The 26645-nt window shown below is 35.4% G+C and overlaps 1 protein-coding gene across 3 annotated transcripts in view; it reads right to left on the bottom strand.

The window, feature by feature from the left end:
* Positions 1-26645, bottom strand: part of LOC145248017 (RNA-binding protein 28-like) — a 104455-nt gene that overhangs the window by 73662 nt on the left and 4148 nt on the right. For 2 of the 3 annotated variants that reach the window (XM_080109709.1, XM_080109710.1), the window contains exons 1-5: positions 12340-12504; positions 6315-6363; positions 4796-4920; positions 3305-3416; positions 575-705 (exon numbers count right to left, since the gene is read on the bottom strand). In XM_080109709.1, coding sequence (XP_079965835.1) covers positions 575-705; positions 3305-3416; positions 4796-4920; positions 6315-6363; positions 12340-12472 — 550 coding nt within the window. In that variant the 5' untranslated portion in view covers positions 12473-12504. Of the gene's footprint in view, positions 1-574; positions 706-3304; positions 3417-4795; positions 4921-6314; positions 6364-12339; positions 12505-26645 lie in introns of those variants that run through there. The other variant, XM_080109711.1, reaches the window with a different exon arrangement.

Below are 26645 nucleotides of genomic sequence, written 5' to 3'. Positions count from 1 at the left end.
CAAAGCAAGAGAAAGATGAAGAGAAAGATAAATAAAATCAACCAAATGATGAAAAAATAAGGATGTAGAGGGAAAAAAAAAAAAAAAAAAATGAAATTCAGCTAAAAAGAGGTCTCATATCCCTTGGAATAAATCTGGTCACATTTTTGCTAGTATATCACTAGGAAAAAAAATAGAGAGAAAGTAATCCTTAGGAGGGTGATACCATGACAACAATAAAAAACATTACTCCTCCTTGCAAAAAAATAAAAATAAAAAAAATAATAAAAGATGGTATTTTTCCAAACATTTTCTATCATACTCGATATACTAACCAACTCATAAGAGTAATTCTTTCCTGCTTAAAGAAGATTATCACCTTCTTAGCCTTGTTGCTTCCTTATAATTTCACATTCACTTCCAAACTCTTATACTCATTATGAGCTGCTCTCTCATCTCACCATTGTCATACTAATTCTTTGTCTTTAAAAAAAAAAAGTGACTAATTTTCAATTTTAACAGAAATGAATCTGAAGAAATTTATTTTCATCTTATTTAGAAGATTAAAAATGAAAACAAGAATTTGTGTCATTACCTGCCACTTCCTTGCCATTTAATTTGTTCATTGCACGCCTGGCATCTCGTATCGATCTAAAGGCAACCAGCGCAAAGTTCTTTTCATTTTTTTCAACAGGGTAAGTAAGTGAGGCAACATTCTTCAAGAATCTGAAAAGTAAAATATTTTCAATGTTAAAGAAACAATATTTAAAAATAAAAAATCTAAATTGCTTTTAGGATAAATTAAACATTTACAATGTTTTTATTTATTAAAGAAAAAATCTTTGGTAATCCAACAATTTTTCAGATTATATCCATTTATTTTTAATCAAATTGTTAGTTTTTAAAAAGGAAGCGATTCAGTTTATTATATAAGTTAAACGTAAAAGGAGTTGATATTGCATGAAATTCTTTGCTACCCTCTAAATTTTTTTATTCAATAATAAAAAAGAAAAAAAAATCAATTGAATATGAACATTTTAAACAAAAGAAAAAAAATAACACAAAAGCACAATACAACATTAACTCTTATACAAAGATTAACAAAAAAACAAATCTTGTCACAATATTTTTCTCGGTGATAGTCATAAAGTATTTGCTCAATTTAGTAGAACTTTATAATTGAAAACTGATCTCCGACGATAATATTTTATTTTTCAAAATTTTTTTAAAATCTGAAATTTAAGTTTGTAATCAAAGAGATTAAGATGAAGGAAGGAAAAAAAAGTGTAAATTGTGGAATTAAGACGTAGGGGGTGGGGGTACATTTTCCTAAACATCCACCAATATCATAAGTGTTAAAAATATGCGCAAACATTTTTCTATATATATACCTAAAAGAAAAGAAAATTGGGAAAATATAGCAAAAACAATTTATTTTGCTTTGTGACGTATTTGCATTCAAAAATGAAAACAAAACATTTAATTTTAGTTATAAGCATTTAAAGTACATATAAACATTGATTCTGAGTAAATCAGCCATCATTGTTTAGCCGGTGAAGGTAAACAATAACTCCCTTGCCCATAATTTGCACGTAAGCGTACTTTAAAGGCGTATATAACTTGATTCAATATTATTCTTTATAAAACGCAAATAGGGCACAAATACATAAACTGAAATGACTTATTTTTTAAATTAATTTGCCAACAGTATTTTCAAATAACAGTGTTTATGCACTTATATTACCTCCACGCTATTGTTTTAATAAATAGTATTTTCAAAATTAAGTTTTACCATATCTTTTTGTTTTTTAATTAAATTGTTAGGTGTAAGTACAAAAAGAACACTGCTCTCTACATGTTAATAATGGCTTGCTAAATAGTAACATTACTACTTTTGTCACTGTATCATAAGTACCAATAATGTTTAATGCACTATTAGTCATAATTATCCATTAAGTTTCTGACATATTATGGAATTTAATCAATTCGATTTAATTTAAAAAAAAAAAAAAAAAAAAAATCAATTTCTCCTGTCTAGAATAAAAATGGTAAGAAGTTTTACAGAGTTACAAATTATAAAAGTTTCTAATTGCTTTGTTAATATATAAGAAAAAATTCTATATATACCGGTATAAATAATTAATAGTTAAGTATTTTAAGGAAATTGGGTTAATTTATTGTTTAACAATTGCAGCGTTAAGAGAGAGCAGACATATTTGTAAAGGTTGACCGTGTTTGTTTATGTTATAAGATCATAAACCAGAATAATCGTTTCATTAGGCCAATGGGGAATAAGGGATTTTTGGAAGGGAGAAATTGTTATTTTAGAAATGTGGAAAGGAAAGTTAATGTTAAGTATCTGAGTTTATGATCCGATTACAAAGGGTGTAAGGTTTATGTGGTAATAATGTGGATAACTCTTCCTGGTGATGACTGGGAACGGCAAAAGGACTTTAGAATTAAAGGGAAAAATACAAACTACTTCCTCTAAAAATGTAGGTGATCGTGATAATGTTTCTCCTAGGAAGTATAATGCGATTTTATTTTAATGAATAAATGTGTCTGTGAAGGCGTTGTAATTACATAAGCTGGTGTATAATAGGTTAGACATAAAAAATTTGTATGTGGCATCTGTTGTTGTAAACTTATGGTAATTTGGTTCAGAGGAGAATTTCTGCAAGCAAACTGAAGTAACAATATGTGTATATCTCTTCCAACGCACATGCTCTGTTGCTTCTTTTTTTTTTTAATAAATTTTCTTATTTTGTTCCAGCTAAGGATAAGGCATCCTACCGCATGCCAGACATTCACCCAGTATTTCAAACATTCTAATGCAGAAATATTATTAAGATTCTAATTATTCATTTAAATGCAATTGTTTGTACTTCTCTTGTACTTGGTTTTCCAGATAGTTTTTGACATTATTTTTCAGTAATCCAGTTGCTCCTGTAATTACTGGAATAATGGAGTTCTTCCTAAAATTCTAATCTCTTTTTATGCCATACATAAGAACTTGATATTTCATTATCTTTTTCTTTCCGTTTTGCATTTGTTATGCTATAATTACTGGAATGATGGAGATCTTAAGATTCCGGTTTCTTTTCATATCATATATAAGGCCTTGGTATTTTGTTTGTTGCATGAGTGTCTCCTATTCTGATTTAATAATGGATGTCTATTTGAGGCAGTTGTGGAAAATCACTCTCATGGAGAATGGTATTTGACATTGGCACAAAATTATAAATATTCTGATTTGCAAATAAAAAAATTATTTTTAAATTGAAATCGAATAATTATGGGATGACAATTGTAGAACGATACTTACTCCACATTTTCCTTCACTTTATCAAGTGGTGTTCCCTTGATGAATCCCGACACAACCAAGGTTCTTGTTTTATCATATTTGGCAGTCTGTTTATACGTATCTTTGGCTGGTTCTAAGGAAAGAAAAAAAGAAAGAAAAATTTGTTAGTGAAAAATAGAAAAACAAAAACAAACAAGAGAGTAAAGACCTTCTCAAAATGATTAACAACCCTCACCACTCAACAACATAAGTCAACTTTTAAATGCTTTCTCCAATTATACAGAGGATATTATAGTACCATTTTGCTGTGATCATAATACCATAAACTTAACTAAAAATTCATAGAACTCTAAAACTTAATAGAAACTTCCTAATGCAAAAATAAATACAATCATCACCATTTTCTTCTGTGTTTATCACAGAGGTCTGTACTACTTTTCTTCTTCCACCATAATCTAAATAATGTACCATGTTATTAATTGTCCATGTTTTTCTGTTTTATAAAAGAAAAACTGTAACCAAGCTTGATTACTCACTAACAGCAAATACCTCTCATATCTTTCAGATTTAAATGTTAAAGCTGGAAAGAGAGAAAAACATCACTTCTGCCTTACATTGCATCAAAGCTATGTGAGAGTTCCTCTTCCTTAATAGATATTTCTTAACCTTTCAACAAAAAAAAAAAAAACAAACAAAAAAAATTTTTTGTAAATTTTTGAGATGAGGATGGATTTTTTGCACTATTTGGATTCTTTGGATTACTATTTTCATCTTGAGTGTTATTTTCATTATTTATTTTATATTTAGAGTATATTTTATTGAAAATAATGCTCAAGATGAGAACGACAGAAATGTTCCAGAGTTCGACAAAATACACCTGAAGAAGGTCGGAGGTGACATTGACCGAAACGTTGTGAAGATGAAACTCAAGAGGAGAACTGTAGTTCAAAGAATCCAAATAATATGAATGTTGTTGCAATAGTGCTCAAACTAGTCAGGTTGAGCGAGTTTCTTCCCTAGCCTGAATCATTGTAAGAAATTCACTGTTGAAGACTAACCAATTAAGAACCTGAGAGCTCAACCAAGTCATCCTTGACGCTTGTTGCCATGTCCTTGGCAACTGCTCGCCAACATGTTGCCACTACTCAGATGGAGAGGTAGGGAAAAACATTGCAAATTAATCACATACACTCTCTGGATGATGAGCTACATGCAATTTTCTTGCTCACCTACAATACTGTCTTTAAACAGAGTGCAAAATTAACTTTGAAAGCGAGTAAGGATGATCTTCTCTGTCCATGAGGAGAAGACAAAATATGATTTTGAGCAGATTAAAGCCCTGATTTGTTGGGATATACAAAACTGATATTAATTTAAATATGCTTTAGTTTAATAATCAATATTAAACTTCACGAAATGGCCTGAAAATCTATCACTTAAGCTTTGTGAAGAAAAAAAAAATGAATGTTCGTATCGAAAGGTTTTGTATATAAAAAAGATTTTAAAAATAACCTTTTGAAGATTCAACGTCTGTATTTTTTGTTTCTGCCAGTTTGTGCTTTTTCTCAGCAAACGAGACAAACACTTTTCTGCCATTGATTGTGTTAATCGTTTCTTTTGCCTTCTGTGCATCTTCTCTAAAAAATACAAAACAAAAAAGAATGAAATGAAAACTAAAATAAAAAAAAGATTAATTTGACAGTGCATTAATGTTAAGAAATTTCTATATTAATAAAATTGTGTGATAACTTAGTGTTTTTTTGTACATGCATTTCTTGCCTCTATATACAGCATAACCATATTGACACACCGGTTCCCACTAGATCACCAAAGTTAAGCAATGTTGAACCTGGTCAGTACTAAATGGGTGACTATTTGGGACTTCCAGATGCTGTATGTGGTTTCTGCTTATCTCAGTATTGTTTCCAAGTCATCCTAGACTTCTCCTTGCCACTGGGCTCAAACAGTGCCAATTCAGGAGAGGAGTGGTTGGGGATTGCGCAACCCTTGCCTCACAATTACACGCGCAGCTGCCACTACAGGGGGGTATCCTTTGTCTTTCGAGATTGAACAGAGGCATTGATTTCTTGCCTCTATGGGAATTACACATTTTTTGTATTTACTATGAATCAATTAGCATTTAAGCTGATAAATAGAAATATTTAATAGTGTTTATTTGCTAAGTTCATTGAAAAAAAACAACAAAAACAAAACAATGCAATCTTTCTACTTATATAAGAGTCAGATCCTAAAATAGAGTACTGTTGCTACATTTGGAGAGGTGCCGCTCAGAGGACTCTTTGTTCAAACAGAGTCCAAAATCAAATTTGAAAGTTTGTAAGGATGATCTCTGCCCATGGAAAATACTCTCATCTGTGGAAGACATTACCAGAAGACTACTTCCTTACAAATTACAACAGGGTCACCATCAAATTCAATATCACCAGATTCCTTCACATAATGAAATTTTGTTCAATCAATTATTCTTAATACTCTCATTTATCTTTCAACTGACAATCAATCCATATCATTAACCCTTATTATCCTCAAGTGGCTTTTAGTCTTGATAAGTAGTAACTCATTAGTAAATAAAATAAGAAATAAAACTTTTGCATCTAATTCAACAGTTAAAATGGTTCAAAATCGCCTTTGAACACTTACAAAAAGTAAACAAATGCTGATATTAAAAAAAATCTATTGAGTAAATTTATTTACTATAATTAGTAGTGCTTAAAATTCTTTAAACTAATGATTAGTAATTCAATGAAAGTTTAAAGGCAAACATCAAGTATTATAGTCCATTTGTTCTCAAACAAAAAAGGAAAATTGATTTTCAAACAGGCCCTAATCATATCAAAGAACAAAATTTTCTATTAGAAATTTTACAAAAAAATTGTTTTTTGTTCCATATCGAGATGTAATATCTTTGAGAATAAATGATCACTTTGTGGCAGTTTTTGTTACAGAAATCAAATCTATTATAATAAAAATTTGGGTATATAAATATTTTAAAAAAGGTGGGTTTACTTACTCAAAGGAATAAGTGACATAACCAAAACCACGGCTTTTATTTGAATTTCCTGCAATATAAAAATATATAAATGTCAGATTATATTAAATCCAACAGGTTTGATTTAAGTATATTCTTATAGATACCTAGAATTACCCATCTCAGGACGGGTAAAATTAATTTTTCGAACAGAACAGTTTTGTACCAGTTTTATGTCTCCTTATGAAGATCATAATTAAGATAAAATGCGACTAAGCATTGTTTAGAATCCTTATTCCAAGTTTAATCAAAATTTATTGCATGATTTTGATCCTAGAAAATGTCTCCAATTAAAAGACTGTTAAGAAATTGAAATTCAAGTAATTTTGCTTAATTGATGTCTATAGATCAAATTTAATACAAACCTGAAATATTTGAATTTTCAAAACATATAGGCAAATGGAACAGAGTTCCACAGGCATGCACTTCTAAGAAAGAAGCTTTGTTCATGGAATCCACGTTTTGATTTAGGCACAGATAAAGAGTGGGGAAAATTACTGACAGTGGTTTCAGCTAGATGGGTATTTTTTGTGAAAGATTGGCAAGGAGCGACCAGAGATTGGAGCTCAGACGAGCACTTCCCATGGAAATAACGATAAAACAACTACAGGCTCACAACGTTCCTTCTGTGGGAGAGAGGTTGCAGGGAAAAGAAAAGGGCATCCCCAATAGGCTACGAAGTCTATTTTGTACTCTGTCAAGGCAGGATAGGCTGTTTTTAGCAGCTCCTGCCCAGATATGGCAACAGTACTCCATCCTTGGACGTACTTGGCTTTTATATAGATAGAGAATTGCATCAGCAGTGAGATATCTACTGGAGCGGTAGAAGGATCCCACCATTTTTCCAGCGACCTTGGCAACAGACTTGATGTACGTGTTCCATTTCAGATCAGGAATAAATGTCAATCTCAGAAGCTTGTCAAAACATGGATCCTCCCAAGACGAGAGCCATCCATTTCAATTGATGCCAGATGTGGATCAGAGCGTTGATGATGTAAAGATAGAAGCTTGGTTTTAGATGCATTTAAAGTAACCAGCCACTTCTTCCCCCATTGTACCACGCGCTCAAGATCAGAGGAAAGAGAATCAGAGAAAACTTTGTCATTTACAGCCTTTGATGTGTTGCCATAGATGGTCATGTCATCAGCATAGAGGTCAATGAATGATTTAAGTATGTGTTTTGGGAGATCATTGATGTAGATCAGGAAGAGAGTTGGGCCTAGGATGGACCCTTGAGGGACACCAGCATTAATACTGTGGGCTTCTGATTTCTGCCCAACCACTACTCTTATGAGCCTTTCAGGGAGAAATGATTTAATAATTGAGAAAACATTTCCAGTTATACCGTTATTGGAATCTAGTGTTTTTGCACAGTGATAAGGAATAGGGTTCCCTTATTTGTTCAAAAACCCCTTCCAAGGGATAGTCTTTGCACAAACTTTTAGAAAGGTATGAGTTATTGACCCCTGTTCGGCTGGCACACGCCCTCTGTCGGCCGTTCTTGAAACTAAAATACACACATTCGCCTCATGTCACTGTCATGCAGAAGTGCCGTATTTGTGCTGTGTTGAAAATTAGGGTAAATTTTTAGATTAGGTCCACCTCCACAATTTTCTTTTAAATGATGACTTTTAAAAGTTTTCTAATATGCTGAATACGGAAATCGCATTGAAATTTTGCAGAAATAAATAGTTAGCGAGATATAAAAAGTTGTATTATGCATTGTATTCTTTGGCGGCTATCTTTGTTACGTGCGTGTGCGCGCCATAAACAAATCTACGTGCGTAACAAAGATGGCCGCCAAAGAATACAATGCATAAAACAACTTTTTATATCTCGATAACTACTCATCTCTGCAAAATTTCAATGCGATTTCCATATTCAACATAGTCGAAAACCTTTAAAAGTCGTCATTTAAAAGGAAATTGTGGAGGTGGAACTAATCTAAAAAAATACCAAAATTAGTGTTATACCTAATAATAATTACCAAAAGCAAGACAAGTTACTCTGGTTATGGTTAACTTTCGTCACCCGTTGTTTACAAAGCCATTTGCCGGAAGTGACGTTTTATCTACGGATGATCAAAACCGTATAGAATGAACCTTTTTTTTATATAAGTTTTATTCAAACAGGCTTTATTTGAACTTAATGGACTTTTTTTTGTATTTATTAACTGTTTTATTCTTTTTATCAAACAAAAATAGAATTTTTATATTGACATATTATGGACTGTTTTTCAAACATCGAAATTTTAAAATTAGTTTTATTTAAAAAAAAAAAAGAAAGACGGTGTTTTTTTTTTTTAATTAAATTCTAAACTTTATTTGAATTTTTCAACAAACTTTTACAGAGATAAAAAATAGACTTTATAGATATTAACGAAAAGTCTTTGTTTAACAAATTTTTACAGACATAAAAAATAGACTTTATAGATATTTTATAATTTATTTTAAATATATTTAATGAAAAGTCTTTGTTTATTTTAACTCTTTAACAAATTTTTGCATTCATATAAAAAAATAGACTTTATAGATCTTTTATAACATAAAATTTAAAAAATTTTTAAAGAAAAAGTTTGTTTTTTTCATTGTTCATGTAGTTAACTCATACATCATAAAAAAATCGTATCCAATACATTATATTCCCAAAATAATTGCTTTTGATTCGCCGCCGCCAAAGGAATTCTTGTAGATGACTATTAAAATTTGCATCGCTAGTCCCCCTCATGGACCTGAATTTATTTTTGCAAAGACTCCAGCTACCTTCCACACGATTTGTGTGAATAGTAGGATCATTTGGGTCCACAAAGTTATACCGGTGGTTTACCACAGCATGGTTCGGTAATGTATTATAGGCGCGCCAACCATCTGTCACAATCCGTGTGCCTGGTCTCACGTACTGTGAAATGATTGGTAATAGGGTGGCAGCATCTCTCGTTTCGACTGGCACCATCATTGTCAAGTTCGTTTCTCGTTCTACCATGCCAAGAACCCAATGACCTGGACGGAATCTTCCTCGGTGATATTTTCGATGCATGAACTTACTTTCGTCAATTTCTACTGTTCGTTCAGGACCACCTAATTGTATTGGGTTTTCTAGCATCATCATCGCGCATATATCGCGAATGAAATTATACCAGTCGATTACAGATTTTTTAGAGACGCCAGTTTCTTTGCAAACAGTCACTATTGGTTCCCCCAACGACCACCAATACAAAATTTGTATCAAGTCTTGTAGCCGTAAATGGCTACCTTCAAAGAAGGAACCAGCTCTAATGTTTGTTTTTTTTGCATTTGGAACAAGACCAACAATAGCCGTCAATAACGCGCCTTCCATTTCTATGTTGGAGATTCATACTTCGACATGGGTCAGTACATTTTGTACACGTGTTGTAGGTATGTGAAAATGCCAAGGCTTTTGCGAGGGTTAAGTGGCACTGGTAACTTGAGTAAGCCGAAATTTTGTGCACTGGGGTATGTGTCATAGATTTGCGCTTAGCATCTGTATCCGTGGGGTTAACTACGCAGCACGGATACTGATGACATAGCACACATGTTTCGCTACATGCTGGTATTTGAATTATTTTCATACATCCAGTAGAAGTGAAAAAATTTTTGAAGTGAAGTTTTGTGTCATTTAAGTCATCATTATTAGACCTGAAGGCAAGTTGTAATAGTTTTGAAACTATATATATTCGTTAATATAGATATTAAACCTTATTTGTGCGAAATATGAAGCCTATATGACTTTACCTTCATTGGTTTTGAGTTTACCTAAAATGTGAAGCCGTTACGAAAATTTTCAAAATTTCACTAACGCCATCTTTAACCTACGCACTTTGTTTACAAATATTTTCCGACGGCAATAACACCAGACTACGGCTGGCTAAAAGTATAAAATTTCTTTTAGCATATCAATTATTAAAACTTATTTCAGCATAATGAACTTTTAGGATTTAAATTATTTTAATTTCATTAAACCAAAACATTTCTCCCCGGCAAAATCAAACGTCAATGTATTTTTTCTATTTTATCATTTCGAGCTGCTTTTTTTTTCTTCCATTTGTTACTTTGCTTTTTTTCTATAAAAAACTAATAAACCAATTTACAATTAAAAAAAAATACAAAAGTTATTTTTAAAATTAAAAATAAAACTTTCATAAATATATTTTTTATTATGCACATTTTGCAAACTTTAAATTCTAAAAGTTTTAATAATTTAAAAGAAATTTTAATTTATATGATAAAAGAAATTTTAATTTATATGCTAAAAGTTCATGAGAAATGTAAAAAAAAAATATATATATTTATTGGTGTTTGTATGAGAAATAAAAAAAACGGTGCTTCTTCACCTCTTAATCTTGTAAATAATTGATTAATAAACTTGCAAAATATATTTTTCTTGTTCTCCATTCAATAAGCTCTCCAGTGATACTTGGTTTTTTGAAATCGGACAAGAAATAAGAAAGTTATGACAAAATAACTGGGAAAAATCTTGATATCGGTCACAACTTTGTTAAGGAAATCCATTGATTCTATTGTCCAAAATTAGCCTCAAATTTCAGCTTTAGAATTGTTGTAACTTTCTTATTATTTGTCCCACAGAGATGGTTCAAGTATCATTAGAATGGTCTCTGCATACTCTTTCTGATGAGCTGTTCCATTTTGAGATATGTTAACTTTGAATTTTTCTTTCACGTACCTACGTGTTGGTTAGTGATTAGGCCACGTCGTGCCAATCATTTCATGATATTCAGTGTATTTGCAGAGGACGTTTCTTTAATCACATCACTGATTGTTGTTGCTAGTTCTGTCGCTGGCATTACTGTATTTGCTAAAATGTTCATAATTTGGAAATCAATTTGGAAATCAATTTGGCAGTCTTGCAAATTCGAAAGTAAGTTCGATAACTCTAGAAGGGTCATAAAACTTTAATTTTAAAATTTCGATGTTTGAAAAACAGTCCATTATGTCTGTAAAAGTTTGTTGAAAAATTCAAATAAAGTTTAGAATTTAATTTAAAAAAAAAACACCGTCTTTCTTTTTCTTTTTTTTTTTTTAAATAAAACTAATTTTAAAATTTTGATGTTCGAAAAACAGTCCATAATATGTCAATATAAAAATTCTATTTTTGTTTGATAAAAAGAATAAAACAGTTAATAAATAAAAAAAAAAGTCCATTAAGTTCAAATAAAGCCTGTTTGAATAAAACTTATATAAAAAAAAGGTTCATTCTATACGGTTTTGATCATCCGTAGATAAAACGTCACTTCCGGCAAATGGCTTTGTAAACAACGGGTGACGAAAGTTAACCATAACCGTTACTCTTCTACCTACCTGGATAAGTTTTTGGTGTTTTAACCTATTTTAAAGCGTTTAAGTTTGAAACGCAAATAAAAATAACATGAGGTTGTTGCCACCTTTGAAATCAAGAGAATCGCTCAAAACTCGAAAATAAATGAAAAATAATGGGGCAATAATTCATTCTATCAGTATTTTCTTTTATTGTCGAGGTTTGAACGATTTGTTATATATTTGTTTTTTGTTGTTTTTTTACCACTTTTTCGTCCTGTTGCCTATTGTAAAACATACCCGTCGGTTTGATTCGGTTAAAATTCTGTAGAAGCACCATAAATACAAAACATACAATCGTAAAAATTATTCAGATTCGATTCCTTCGATGCTAATCAGTTCATAGATTAACTCGATTCGTTTGCTTGATGGAGCTGCCTGCAGTCTGCACTGCATGCACAAAGAAATACAACAGATATTAGTTACAATATTAGTTTTTAAGCACTGTCCTTAGTAACTGAGGCTCGTATATCTTTCAAATGGTAATATTTAACAGTTTACTTTTATATTTGATTTATAAATCATTTAACATTACACAGACATGAGAAAATCTGATCGGTTGATGAACACGCGTGTTGAGTGCGTAAATTGCACAAGATCGAGTAACGATAAACATTTTCAAATTAAACAGAAAAATGAACAAAACGATATTTTACCTTTTTCTTTTACAACAAAGGCACGTTTAACAGGGCCGGTTTCGCTAAATATTTCACCCAATTTGTCATCTGTGACAAAAAAAGGTAAATTTCTAACAAACAGCGTACTGGCTGGAACCACGTGTTCGTCCATCTTTGATTTTCATGAATTGTCTCCCTTTGTTTTCTCATACTCGTGTTCAAACTTCCGGTGAATTCTAAAGTATTTCAGGTTTTTGTAAGTTGTTTTCTCTCGATTTTGTTAGTTCTATATTTTAATCACTTTATTTATGTAGGGTTTCAATATTACTTCTAAAACAACTTATTTTTATTTAAATATGTTTTAGTAAAAACAAACAATCAAAAACTTTAAAGAAAAGAAGTTATTATCAGTTGGCAAAAAACAAAAAAAAAAAAAGAAGACAGACATGCTGAAGATGAAGGTTTCCTTCGAAGGATCAAGTAAAGAATAGATACCCTGTAGCAGACGACGCCGCCTGGCGGTGACCAGCGCACATTTCAACTAACACCGGTGATTCGACCTTGACATTGGCACAAGTATATAGCGTCGGTTGTTTGTAAACACGTCAAATAGCAAACATGCTCGAATATTCGCCAGCAGTTTTTTTTTTTTTTTTTTTACAAAACTTTTGAAGATTTAAAAGAAAAAATATATATTTACAAAACATTTTTTTTTAAGTAAGTAACAAAATGAACGTATTTAAATAAAAGATATTTAAATAAATGGGTGTCTTTCTGAGTGCGTTTTTAATATATTTACAGAACTTTTTTTTTTTTTTATAACTGTTTTGTTCCTTTTATCAAACAAAAATAGAACTTTTATAATGACATATATATTATGGACTGTTTTTTAAACATCGAATTTTAAAATTAAAGTTAGTTTTATTTAAAAAGAAAAAAAAAGGCGAGGTGTTTTTTTTTCAATCAAATTATACACTTTATTTGAACTTTCAATAAACTTTTACAGACATAAAAAATAGACTTTATAGATATTTTATAATAATTTTTTAAAAATATATTTAACAAAAAGTTGTTTTTTTTTATCATTTCATTGTTGAATAAAATTTCAAAGTGAATTCAATGGTGAAAAAAAATATCTCGAAAAAAAAACACCTTGTCTTTTTTCTTTTTTTTAAATAAAACTTTAATTTTAAAATTTCGATGTTTGTAAAACAGTCTGTAGCAGAAACAAATGGAACTTTTTTCTTCGTCGAATCAGGGTCCCTCCCCTGTGCTATTTGGCCACATACTGACCAATCATGAGTACGGCGGATTGATCCTTCCTATCCTCTAAGGAATTCGGCCAGCATCTAGTTTGAGGAATAAGAGCTCGTCCTTACTGAGAGAGCTACCAAACACGACGAACCTCCTTTTTCTTCTCTCTCTCCACCTCAGTGATTTCTAGCGGTATCGACGACTCCACGGAGAATAACTACCGCGATAGTACCAGGTAGCCGGCGTCCAGCTTTTGACAGGGAACATATCACATTGTCCTTAATAAACCTTTTCTGTGTTACCTTTTATGAAGTTGTTGCGTTCGTCATTTCAGAAGCTTGTATTGAATTATGTTTTTTATTAGGTTGTGCCCTAAAAGCATTTTAAACCCTAAAATATACAAGCAATCCTGAATAGCGACCCTTTTTCTTTATTTTTTGTAAAACCCGACACAGCACAGAAAAACCAGCGAGCTAAAATTCAGCCCCAAAAAGCGAACTTTTCAAGAGAGAAAAAAAAAGTGAACTACTACTGACAAGTAACTCAACAAGCAACAATGGCATTGAACCTCCTTTTTTCCTCTTTGTGCTAATGGACCTCGTTTTTCCAGAACTCTTTTCCTTTACAGACAACTGGCACATCACCCTGTTATTTGACTAAAGACAGGCAACGTTGGGCATACAGACGGCGAGGAAAAAGAGAATTTCGCTGGCAGCGGACGAACAACAATGATAAAACCCTTCGTCAGACTCGGCAAAGAAAAATAAACACGGAGCTGTCGACTTCATATCGAATTTTTAAAAATTCGAGCTCGACAAAAAAAAAAAAAAAAGAAAAAGGCGCTACTTCCTTGTTATGCACTGGACTTTTGCTGTTTTCTTAACCCGAGAATAAATATATACATAAAAATATTTTAAGGGGTCAGTGCCACATCTTTTGGTCGATATATTCTCTTGGAAGAAAATGCATGCTACCACATCACATAGCAGTCCATAAGCGGCAGACTGCGAGAGCGTTCAAAAAAAAAAAAAGTGACTAAACATTTTTTTTTGTTTTGGTTAAGAAGAACGCAAGCATGCACGCACACACATGCGTACACATAGACACTCAAGCAAGAGACAACCGATACAGAAAAGAGACCCCCCCCCAAAAAAAAAATATATAATATTTCTCTTTGTCTTTCAGCCAAAGAAAACGTAAGTACCCTTTTAAAACGATTTAACTTCAGGCTTTACGTATATACACATTTTTTAAAAAAACATCTCTCTCTCTCTCTCTCTCTATATATATATATATAGACACACACACAAATAAAAAAAAAGAAAAACACACACGCATATATTAACTCTTTTACCACTGCCTTTTACTTTCAAGAGTATATTTTTCTATTTTACTTTTTTTTGTGGAATCTTTTTTTTTCGTCTTTTAAGTATTTTCTCTCATATTTTTTGTTTAGTGTTAAATATTTCCCCTTTTTTCCTCACATGGTCCTTTGACAATGTCCTATCTATATTTCGGATAGTTAATTTTTTTTTCTTTTCGGTCTGTTTTGTCGCTTCCCCTATAAAAAAAGTGGCTATGACTTTACCTGCCTTTGCAGGCGACGTTCAAGTTTGGTTTGCTCAACTCGAATCCTATTTTTCAGCGAATAACATCTCGGAGCAACGACAACTCCACATACTCTTCAGTGCATTCCCTGTGTCGTTAACATCAGTTATAAAAGATTTAATAACGGATACCCCTCCACATGCAACCTACGATAGTATTAAGCGGGAGGTTCCAGACGTTAGTACACAACAAGCAGAATGAGGGAGCTGGCAGAAAACGTCCCCGCTGACAGTGCCCTTATAAAGCAGCTTTTCTTTTCGAGGCTGCCTCCACAAGTTAAGGCGATACTGGCACCCATGCTGGAGAAGCATCCCATTGATGAGATAGTGGCATCGGCAGATAAAGTGATAGACTTCACTAAGAGGCCTACTACTGCCTCCATCCCACACCCACAGGCTGCAGCCTCTATATATTCCGCGATTACTATGGATGCAAGTCGAGATGCCGTGTCTGTGGCTATTCTCGACGCTATCGAGCGCCTCACCAAAGAGGTTATGAAGCTTAATGCGGGTAGGTCTTATTCGCCCAGATGCTGCTACAAAATCCATTCGACTTCTCCACACTACCGTCGCCGTTCAAACACGCCAGGACTATGTTTTTATCATAGTCGCTATGGCGCTGAGGCACGGAAATGCAAAAACCTCTGTTCGTACATGAACCAGGGGAACTAAGGTCTTGAGAGCTGAGCACGGCAGGCTCTCCACGGAATATTTTCAACAACCGTGCCTCTTTGATCACAAACTCCCTATCCCAAGCACGTTTCTTGGTTGATACCGGAGCGGCCTGCAGTTTCGGGCCACTGAAACTTCTCACAGAGAAGCCTCCAGTGTCGTCCATCACACTGCAGGCAGTAAATCACTTCCCCAATCCCATGTACGATCAAATTTCTCGTTCTCTGGACTTGGAAGTACGGAGAGATTTTACGTGGGTCTTCATTATAGAAGATTTATCCTACCCCATACTAGGCGCGGACTTCCTGCACCACTTCAACCTGATAGTGGATATGCGCAGACGCCGGCTGATAGACGCAAATACAGAACTTTCTGTCTCTGGTGTAAAAACAAACACCCCCACTATCAGCCCAGTATTCTTCATTGCAGCTTCAGATAACCCGTATCAAACTGCCTTACACTCCTACCTGGAGTTAACAAATTTAAATTTTGTGGTAAGCGAACCCACGCACACCACAAAACACCACATCGAGACCACAGGTGCTCCTGTTTTCTCACGCCCTCGCCACCTCCCTGTTGATAAACTTAAGGCAGTGAAGGCAGAATTTAACCATATGCTGCAGCTAGGAATAATACGCCCCTCGTTCAGTCCATGGGCTTCCCCTTTGCATATGGTCCCAAAACAAGACGGAGATTGGCGTCCGACTGGGGACTACCAACGACTCAATGCCATGACCTGATCGTTACCCAATCCCACATATACAAGACTTTGCTTCCTCTCAACATGGTTGTAAGACCTTCTCCAAACTAGGCCTAGTTAAGGCTTACCATCAGATTCCAGTGAATCCGACCGACATACCCAAGACTGCGGTAACGATTCCATTCGGAGCATTTGAATTTTTAACTATGCCCTTTGGTTTACGAAATGCGGCTAGCACATTTCAGTGCTTCATGGACGAAGTAGTGCGTGACTTGGACTTTGTCTATAACTATATAGATGACATTATCGTGGCAAGTGCCTCACCTGAGGAAATGTGCCTCACCTCCGCCTACTATTCGAATGGTTTCAGAGATACCAGGTGAGGATTAACCCTGATAAATGTGTTTTCAGTGTGTCGTCACTAGTTTTCCTGGGCCACATTATCAGCCCAGACGGTATATCTCCGTTACTGGAAAAGGTGAAGGCTCTTCAAGACCTTCAACCACCCACTTCACTTTGCCAACTAAGGCACTTCCTCGGTCTGTTAAACTATTATAAACACTTTATCCTACACTACGCGGATTTCCTAGCTCGTCTTTCCGACCTGTTACGTAACAGGAAAAAGAAAAATGGGCAAATCTCACTTAATGAGATTCAGCTTGAAGCTTTTAATGAAGTGAAAACAAAATTGGCGACAACATCTCTACTTGCACATCCTGTACCGGATGCCCAGTTTTCTCTGGTCCTTGACACATCAGGCACAGCTGTAGGTGCAGTGTTGCAACAGCCAACACCAACAACAGTTACAACCTCTCGCATACTTTTCAAGACAGCTGAAACCGGCAAAACAACATTACAGCACGTTTGGCCATGAACTCCGGGCAATGTACCTCTCAGTAAAACATTTCCAACATTCACTCGAGGGCCGTCAATTTGTGATCTACACTGATCACCGTCCGCTGACATATGCACTGCGTTCTAAGCCGGACAAATATTCTCCCTGCGAAACACGCCACTTGGATTTTGTTTCGCAATTCACCAGCGATATCCGACATATCTCAGGTGAGCAGAATGCCACGCCAGATGCTTTGTCCCGCCTTCCCATTAATTCTCTGTCCTCACCATCGGATATCGACTTGCAGCAGATGGCCTTAGACCAGCCAAGTCTGGACACGTTGGATCTGTTGTCACCTGAATTGTCAACTTGCAAATTCGCATACCTGCCCGTCCCTACTTCGGACACGCAGATCATTTGTGACACTTCAACGGATTCACCTCGACCATTCGTTGCAGTGACTCATCTTAGAGTTGTTTTTGACACCCTACACAATTTGGCACACCTCAGATGCAGAGCCACAGTGAAGCTGATCACAGCTAGATTTTTCTGGCCAAAATGAGGCGTGATATCACTGCCTGGACACGTTCCTGTGTATCCTGCCAAAAGTCAAAGGTGCACAAGCCTATCTGTGCACCCCTTGGAACATTCACCACCCCAGACACTCGGTTTAGCCATATGCACATCGACCTAGTTGGACCTTGGCCGGTCAGTCAAGGATTTACTTATGTCCTGACCTGTATATAATGTTTCACACGGTGGCCTGAACCCTCACAGACATTTTGGCTAAGTCTGTAGTGTGAGCCCTTATATCAGGCTGGATATCGCGTTACAGAGTTCCCACCACCATCACTACTGATCGTGGTGTACAGTTTGAATCTCACCTCTTCCAGGAACTCTCCAGGATTCTAGGGATCCAACGTATTCACACTACAAGCTATCACCCTGCTTCTAGCGGGATGATTGAACGCTTCCATCGCCAATTGAAAGCAGCATCACGTGCTTACCCTGACCAACAACAATGGAGCGAATATGTACCGGTTGTCCTTCTTGGCTGTCGTGCTGCTATCAAAGAGAATCTGGGATACTCTTCAGCCGAACTTGTATATGGTGTACCTCTATCATTGCCAGGCCAAATGTTGAGCACTGTATGTCAACAGACTGCAAGCTTATTTTAGTAAGCTCCCACCGATGCACATTAGGGAACAAACCATTAGATCTCCGGTCCCAAAAGACAGTTCGTCTTGGACTCATGTTTTTCTTAGAAAGGACACCGTGAAAGCCCCCTCCCTAACTTCACCTTATACTGGCCCCTATTGCGTGCTTTCATGTACCGATAAACTTTTTACTTTAGATATCAGGAGTAGAAGAGAAACTGTTTCTATTGCTAGAGTAAAAAAAGCCTTTCTTGACACAAAAATATATGAGCCACACATTCCCCCTACTTTCACACAGCAGCTAAACATGCATACACCTGAAGTTAATGCTCCTAATGAAGATGATCATGTCACCACTACACCTAGTGGTCGACGGGTACATTGGCCGAAGAGACTATGTAAAACTTGGTATTTCTGCTAAGGAAATATTTTTCCTTGTTTTCCCTCTTTTCAAAAAAAAAAAAAAAAGAAAAATATGCTATTACAAAAAAAAGTTGCAAATATTCCCCAACTTTTCACACAAAAGTAAGAACATTTTTTCTTTCTCGTAAAAAGAAATACAATAAAATGACATTTTTATTTTTCGCCATTTGTTATGCTACCTTTTTCTGTCGGCTTGTTGAGTGGTGCATTCTAATGGAATAGAGATAAGAATGAACAGGAAATCAAAGGAGGAAAATAGACACACGTGTTGACTGATGAGAAGAACTCTTTATTAAGGGAAAGAACAAAAAAGGGGATTATGGGATATGTACAGGGAAAGGGAGGTAATAGAGATACAAGAGTTATCGGACTTTCAACAACCCCGCTTGCTCTTAGAGTGTGAGCGTATTTTTTTTTTTTATTTTGATGTTTATAAAAAAAGAATATGCGTATATATAAGACCATCATATCAGCAAAAAGACGAATTTAAAGCCCGAATAAAAGTGGTTTGAATTTTTCTAGTTTTGCTCGGGTTGGGGGTTTGGTCATGATGTCTGCGAGCATGTCTGTTGTGGGGCAATAGATAATTTTTATGTTGCCGTTGTTCAAAGCGTCTCTGATGAAATGATATTTTATGTCTATGTGTTTGCATCTTTGTCGATGCACTGGGTCTCTAGAAAGTGCTATAGCGCTTTGACTGTCCTCAAATATTTTAATAGGTGTGTATTCCTTGTATCAGTCCATTTCTTTTAGTAATTGTGTGAGGTACATACCTTCTTGGGTTGTTTTTGCTAATGCCACATATTTGGCTTCGCATGTGGATAATGCTACCGTGGGTTGTCTTTTCGACTTCCAGGAAATGGGTGGACTGCCTTTTGTTAAGCTGAAACAATATCCAGATATACTGTGTCTGTCATATTGGTTTGATGCCCAATCGGCATCGATGTACGCGAATAACTGGAGTTGATCGTTTGATTTTGTATGGCATAGTTGATGTTGCATAGTACCTTTTATGTACCTCAGTACATGTTTGGCTGCCGTCCAGTGCTGCTCATGCAGTTTTGATAAGTGTTGGGACAACTTGCCGACGATATAGCTTATATCTGGTCTGGTACAGATCATCAAATAGATTAGGTTGCTGACGACTTCACGGTACTTTCTGGGGTCGATGAGGTCAGAGTCATTTTCGGTTAGATCACACTTTAGTTCACATGGAGTTGTCCTGGGTTTGCAATTGGTCATATCGAACCTTTCCAGTATTTTTGTGACGTACCATTCCTGGCTCATCAGTATACGACTTTAAGTTATGTCGAAGTCTATTCCTAGGAAATGCCAGAGTTTTCCAAGGTCCTTCATCTGAAATTCGGACATCAACATCTGCTTGGTAGTGTTGAGTGAATCATTATTATTGACTGCGATAATTAAATCGTCGACCCATGAGATGATGGCGATTCGTTCCTTGCTGTTGTGTCGCATGTAGACACAATGATTCACTCTATTCTGAATGAAACCATTTTTGGTGAGGTGGTCGTGCAGGGTTTGATTCCAATTTCTGCCCGATTGTTTCAGTCCATATAGGGATTTGTTTAACATGCAGACTGGTTTCTCGCCCGTTTTCCATCTCACTTCAAATCCCTCTGGTTGCTCCATGTAAATCTCGTGGTCAATTGGGGCATGGAGGTACGCCGTTTTGACGTCCATTTGGTGTACGATGAAATCGTATTGGATAGCTACTTGCATTAGTATGCAGATTGATGTGATGTCAGCTATTGGGGAGAAATTCTCTGCATAATCTACCCCCTTGGTTTGGTTGTAACCCTTTGCAACAAATCTTGCTTTGTATTTCGGGGATCCGTCAGGGTTTTCTTTAATTTTATATACCCATCTACCGCTGATTGTTGTTTTGCCTTTGGGTAGAAGTGTCAGCTTGTACACGTCGTTTTCTTTCAGGGAATTGATTTCCTCCTGCATTACTTTGATCCAATGGTGTGCCACTGGGGAGTTCGTAGCTGCCTTATAGGTGTGTGGTATACCATGTGCGACTTTGTAGCAGTAGTCGAGATTGACAAGTGTGTGACCACTCTCGTCTTGAACTGTCGTTACATAGTCCTCTAAGTAGCTGGGCATCTTGTGTTCCCACTCTGGGTATCTCCGTGTATAACTGTTTCTTCTATGATATTGAGTGGTTCATCAACACTAGACTGTTCCGGTCTTCTTTCGGTTTTAGATTTTTTGTCAAATCTCTTTGGAGGAAGTCCTCGTCATTATTGCTTGGTGGAGAAGTTTGGTTTTGTTGTACGTCAGAGTTGTTGATGAATTTTACTTGTCTGTGTTTATACACTTTCCCACTTTCAGGGTGGTAGATTAGGTATGCTGGGCTGTTTCTGTCGTATCCGATAAATATCCCTCTCTGACATTTTGGGTCCAGTTTCCCTCTTGTGTTGGAGTAGGTGTAGCACACCGAACCGAAGATGTGCATTTTCGAGAGGTCGGGTTTCCTCCCGGTTATTTTGTAATATGGAGTTTGTTTCAGGTGGTTGTTGAAACACCTGTTTCATATAACTGCGGATGTCATGACAGCATAGGTCCACAGGGTTTTGAGTAATCCACTCTCTATGATCATGCATCTCACCATTTCGAACAGTGTCCGCCAATTTCTTTCGGCTGTTCCATTCTGGTGAGGTGAGTACGGTGCTGAGGTCTCATGTTTAATTTTGTTTTTGCGGACTAATTTCTGGAAATCGTTCGACTTACATTCTGAGCTGTTATCTGTCCTCAGTATTTTTATTTCGCTGTAGGGTGAGATATCCGCAATGAATTTTTCGGCGGCGAGTGTGGTGTCGCTTTTATTTTTAATAAAATACATAAATACAGCACCGGAGAAATCATCGGTGAACAAGACAGAGTATCGATTTCCGTTTAAGTCTGCCGGGTTTATAGGGCCGGCTAAGTCCAAGTGAACTAGATGTAGTATGCTGGTTGCTCGTTCGTCCGGGTGTTTGTTTCTGCTTTGAGGGAATTTTCCTTGAATGCAAATATTGCAATTTCTATTGTTTGCATGTTTTGGTTTTATTTTCATCCCACGAACTACAGCGGGTAGTTTTGTTACGTCGTCATAGTTACAGTGGCCGAGTATTTTATGTCACGTGTCGACGTCATAGCATTGATGGCAGCTGTCTTCGGTGCTTTCATTCTGTGTAGTCATTAAATAGTACAATCTTTTATGTACATATATTTTGAACCTTTTGCCGTTTTTATGTATGAGTTCATTTTTATTTTCTTTAAAAATGACTGTTGCTCCGTTTTTAGTAGCAGTTTTTACGGAGAAAATGTCTTGTGGGTAGGAAGGTATCAATAACGCCATTTTTAAAGTAACTGTGACGCAGTTTCCATTTTCGTCTACTAAGTGTATTTCTGCGTCTCCTCTTTTTAATGCAACGCCGCTGGTTTGTGTTCCATCCGCTAACTCTATGTTGTGGTTTTCTGGCTGGAATGTTTGGTCGAAATTTTTAAATTTCTTCTCATTTCTAATAATGTGAGAAGTGGCACCAGCGTCAACAAGCAAACCCGTGGGTGACATCGTCTTTCGCACGTGGTAGTCCTCCATTTTGAATGTAAACGTATATTCTTCTTCAATGTCCGCTGCCTTTTTCATAGTGTCCCTACGTTTGTAGCAGCAAGACTCTCTTTTATGAGTGGTGGCTTTGCAGTAGTTGCACCACATTTTTCGTTTGTTGTTGGCATAGTCTGTAGATATATGCCCTTTTCCGCCGCACATGTAGCATGTAGTGTCTCACTCGTCGTGGTCATTGTTACTTACAGCAGTTCTCGAAAAGGAGGAAGTTAGTTTCATCACGTCGTCACTGCTAGACTCATTTTTGTGCTTCAGAGTCTCTTCAAAGCTGTGAAGCTCAATTTTAAATACCGAGAACGTTAGTTCTTTGTTGCTGTGAGTCACATATATAGAAAATGGGTCGAACTGGCTAGGTAATCCCTTTAATATCATCGTGATGATTAAAGCATCGTCCACTGTCTGTCCAGCATTTCTGAGGGCTGTTAGAACGGTTTCTGTTCTTATAACGTAGTCCATGACACTTTCATTGCTATTCTTTTTGAGAGACCTTAGTTGGGTGTATAAAGAAATGACTCTAGGCTTCCCTTTTCCTGTGTAATGTTCGCGTAATATTTTTAGAGCTTTTCTTCCATTGTCTGCAGCTTCTCTCATTATCAGGGATAAGCTTTTATCGTCTAGAAACTGTACCAGTTCGGCATACGCTTCCTCATTTCTTTCGTCATCGTGTTCATTTGTAGAGTTTACGCCAAAGATGGCGTCTTTTAGACCGAGCGTGCCTAAGAATTTTACTTCCCAAATTTCGTATTTGGCTTCATCTCCGTCGAAAGATATTCTGCTCCATCTGTTTCCATTATCTCTTCTGGACCCATAACCTGTTGAGTGGTGCATTTTAGTGGAATAGAGATAAGAATGAACAAGAATTCAAAGGAGGAAAATAGACACACGTGTTGACTGATGAGAAGAACTCTTTATTAAGGGAAAGAACAAAAAAGGGGATTATGGGATATGTACAGGGAAAGGGAGGTAATAGAGATACAAGAGTTATCGGACTTTCAACACGGCTTTCAGCCTAAGTAGGGGGTTATATAGCAGAAATAAATGGAACTTTTTTTTATTTTAACGAATCAATGCCTCTCCCCTGTGCTATTTGGCCACATACTGACCAATCAGGGGTACGACGCATTGATCCTTCCTATCCCCTAAGGAATTTGGCCAGCATCCGGTTTGAGGAATAAGAACTCGTCCTTACGGAGAGAGACACCAAACAGAACGAACCTCCCTTTTCTTCTCTCTCTCCACCTCAGTGATTTCTAACGGTATCAACGATTCCACGGAGAATAACTACCGCGATAGTACCAGGTAGCCGGCATCCAGCTTTTGACAGGGAACATATCACATTCTCCTTAATAAACCTGTTCTGTGTTACATTTTATGAAGTTGTTGCGTTCGTCATTTCAGAAGCTTGTATTGAATTATTTATTTTATTAGGTTGTTCCCTAAAAGCATTTTAAACCCTAAAAGTCCATAATATATATTTAATTATAGAAGTTCTATTCTTGTTTGATAAAAAGAATAAAACAGTTAATAAATACAAAAAAAAAAAACAGTCCAGTAAGTTCAAATAAAGACTTTGAATAAAACTTATATAAAAAAAAAGGGTTAATTTTTTAACACCTTATTATTTTTCTTTTTTTTTTTTTGTTTTGGCCATTTTTTTTTTTTTCTGTGTACGTTTTTAATACAATTCAATATTTATTTAAAGTGCGATGTATGTCGGTGGTCAGTGAAGGAGAAATCCTTCTAGGCTGAGGCAATTTTTATGCATAATAAAATCACAAGTATAAACAATCGAGATTTTAAAAATCTTGGTTGCAAAAATCCGAAACAGAAAGACACCCATTTATTTAAACATCTTTTATTTAAATATGTTCGTTTTGTTACTTACTTAAAAAAATGTTTTGTAAATATATATTTTTAATCTTAAATCTTCAAAAGTTTTGTAAATATATTTAAAAAAAAAACTGCTGGCGAATATTCAAGCATGTTTGCTACTTGATGTGTTTACAAACAACCGACGCTAGCCTATGTGCTTGTGCCAATGTCAAGGTCGAATCACCGGTGTTAGTTGAAATGTGCGCCGGTCACCTCCAGGTGTCGTCGTCCGCTACAGGGTATCTATTCTTTACTTGATCCCCTTCGAAATATATTTATGAATTTCAATATAAATTTCAAACAAAATATGTCTGTTTATTTTGTAATAATGCGTTGTTTTGGCTTCAAACATATATAATCTCATCGTCCAGTCAAAAATACAACATCCAATCAAGAATACAAGAAAAAAATTCTCTCTATTAATCTTTATACAATAAATAAAATTTCTCTTTTTTTTTTACTTATTACATAATTGATTTTTCATATTTAAAGTGGAAGAAATTACTTTACAGTTCAATTTGATAATGGAACAAATTCTACCCCCACCCCCATCCCAACAAAAAACATCAAATACACATCATATCTTTTGCCAATATATATAATCTCTATCAACTTGCCTGCTCACAACATCAAGGTTAGACACAAAGTCAGTTTTTACTGTGAGAAAAATCCGTCTCCCTAAAACGAGCAACTTTGTATAAAAATTACTTCGGTCTAGAAAGGATTTCAGAAAAATAATTTTCATTGTAGGTGTTTGACTGAGCTCCAATTTATGACTTCCCGCCCCTGTAAAATATTCCCAACAAAAACTCGTCTAGCTACGACCATTGTCAATAAATTCCCTTTCTCCCTCTTGATACCTTGAATAAACAAAACTTCTCTGAGCAAAGTTTCTGTCCTAAAACTTCCCAATCGACATTAGCATTTTTAACTCCAATCTAATCAAATTCTTGTTGAGCTGTCTTCTTAAATAATCAATTTCTGACCTGTAACAACTATCATTACTAATCTCTTTGCTGTTTCACCGCCACCTGTCAAACTCAATAATCCTTATCCATTAGGCCTTAATAAGCAGTGACTTGTTTATAAAAAAATTACATATTATGCACTATGATTATATTATTCCATTAACATGAAACCACATTCACTCTACAGATGACTTTAAAACACAGGGTGGTCGCCAGAAATGTGGGAAATTTGTCAACCAGTATTTCATTTTTACAAAGAAAAACTTTTATACAGTTTTTTTATCGAAAAAGTTTAAATTGTATGTATCCGTTATAGAACGAAGTTCTCCGAAAAAAAATTTCACTTAATTTCATCAAGTAGTTTGTTTTTTTACAGCGGAAAAACACGTTTTTATGAGAGTGCGTTGAAGGCAGCCATCTTGAAAAAAATTGTTTGAATTTTAGAAATGCCAAAGGGAGATAACTCCAGTTAAAGTGCTGACACCCCTCCCCATCTTTAATACTAGCTTTTCTTCCTAAAAATCGAACATTTTGCTCGGTATCATAACAAATTGTTTTTTCGCTGAAAACAAAAAATACTTGATGAAATTAAGTGAAATTTGTTTTCGGAGAACTTCGTTCCATAACGAATACATACAATTTAAACTTTTTGGGTATTTTCATTTTTTTTTAATGTCTTGACTAAACTGTACAAGTACTGAAAATACTTCTAATTAGGTTTGCACATCTTCCTATTCACATGGTCAAGGGGACGTAACTCAATATTACAAAACTTGCGCAAAAATAAATTCCAAACAGAAAAGTTAAGACTCCTCCAACCATCTCAATTTATTCTTTTCCAAAAGATATCGATTTCCAAGTGAGTAATGAGGCTCTTAAAGTGGGCTAAAAGGAAGAAGGTTGGATAGGATTGAAGTATATCAACATTAACAATGCATAATGAATAAAAATGCACAAGACAAAATAACATTATAGATAGATCGGCAGAGGGTACGTCTCGTAGGGAAAGATCGTCTCCCGGTCCTTTTATTTACTAAAGAAAAAGATTTCAAGACTGTCGCGCCCTCTAGTGGTAGTTCATTGAAGTGCAAGGGAGATAATCCGTAGTTCATTGAAATGCAAGGGAGATAATCCTGTCCAATATATTACATCCCTTCAATCTTACTCTGGATCACGAACATAGTCTTCAAATTTTTTTGGTGGTCTCCGAATACGCCCTGACT

This window comes from Euprymna scolopes, chromosome 26 (assembly GCF_053919585.1).
Source record: "Euprymna scolopes isolate OS-2025 chromosome 26, ASM5391958v1, whole genome shotgun sequence".
Lineage (NCBI taxonomy): Eukaryota > Metazoa > Mollusca > Cephalopoda > Sepiida > Sepiolidae > Euprymna > Euprymna scolopes.
This window is presented reverse-complemented; position numbering and strand designations above follow the sequence as displayed.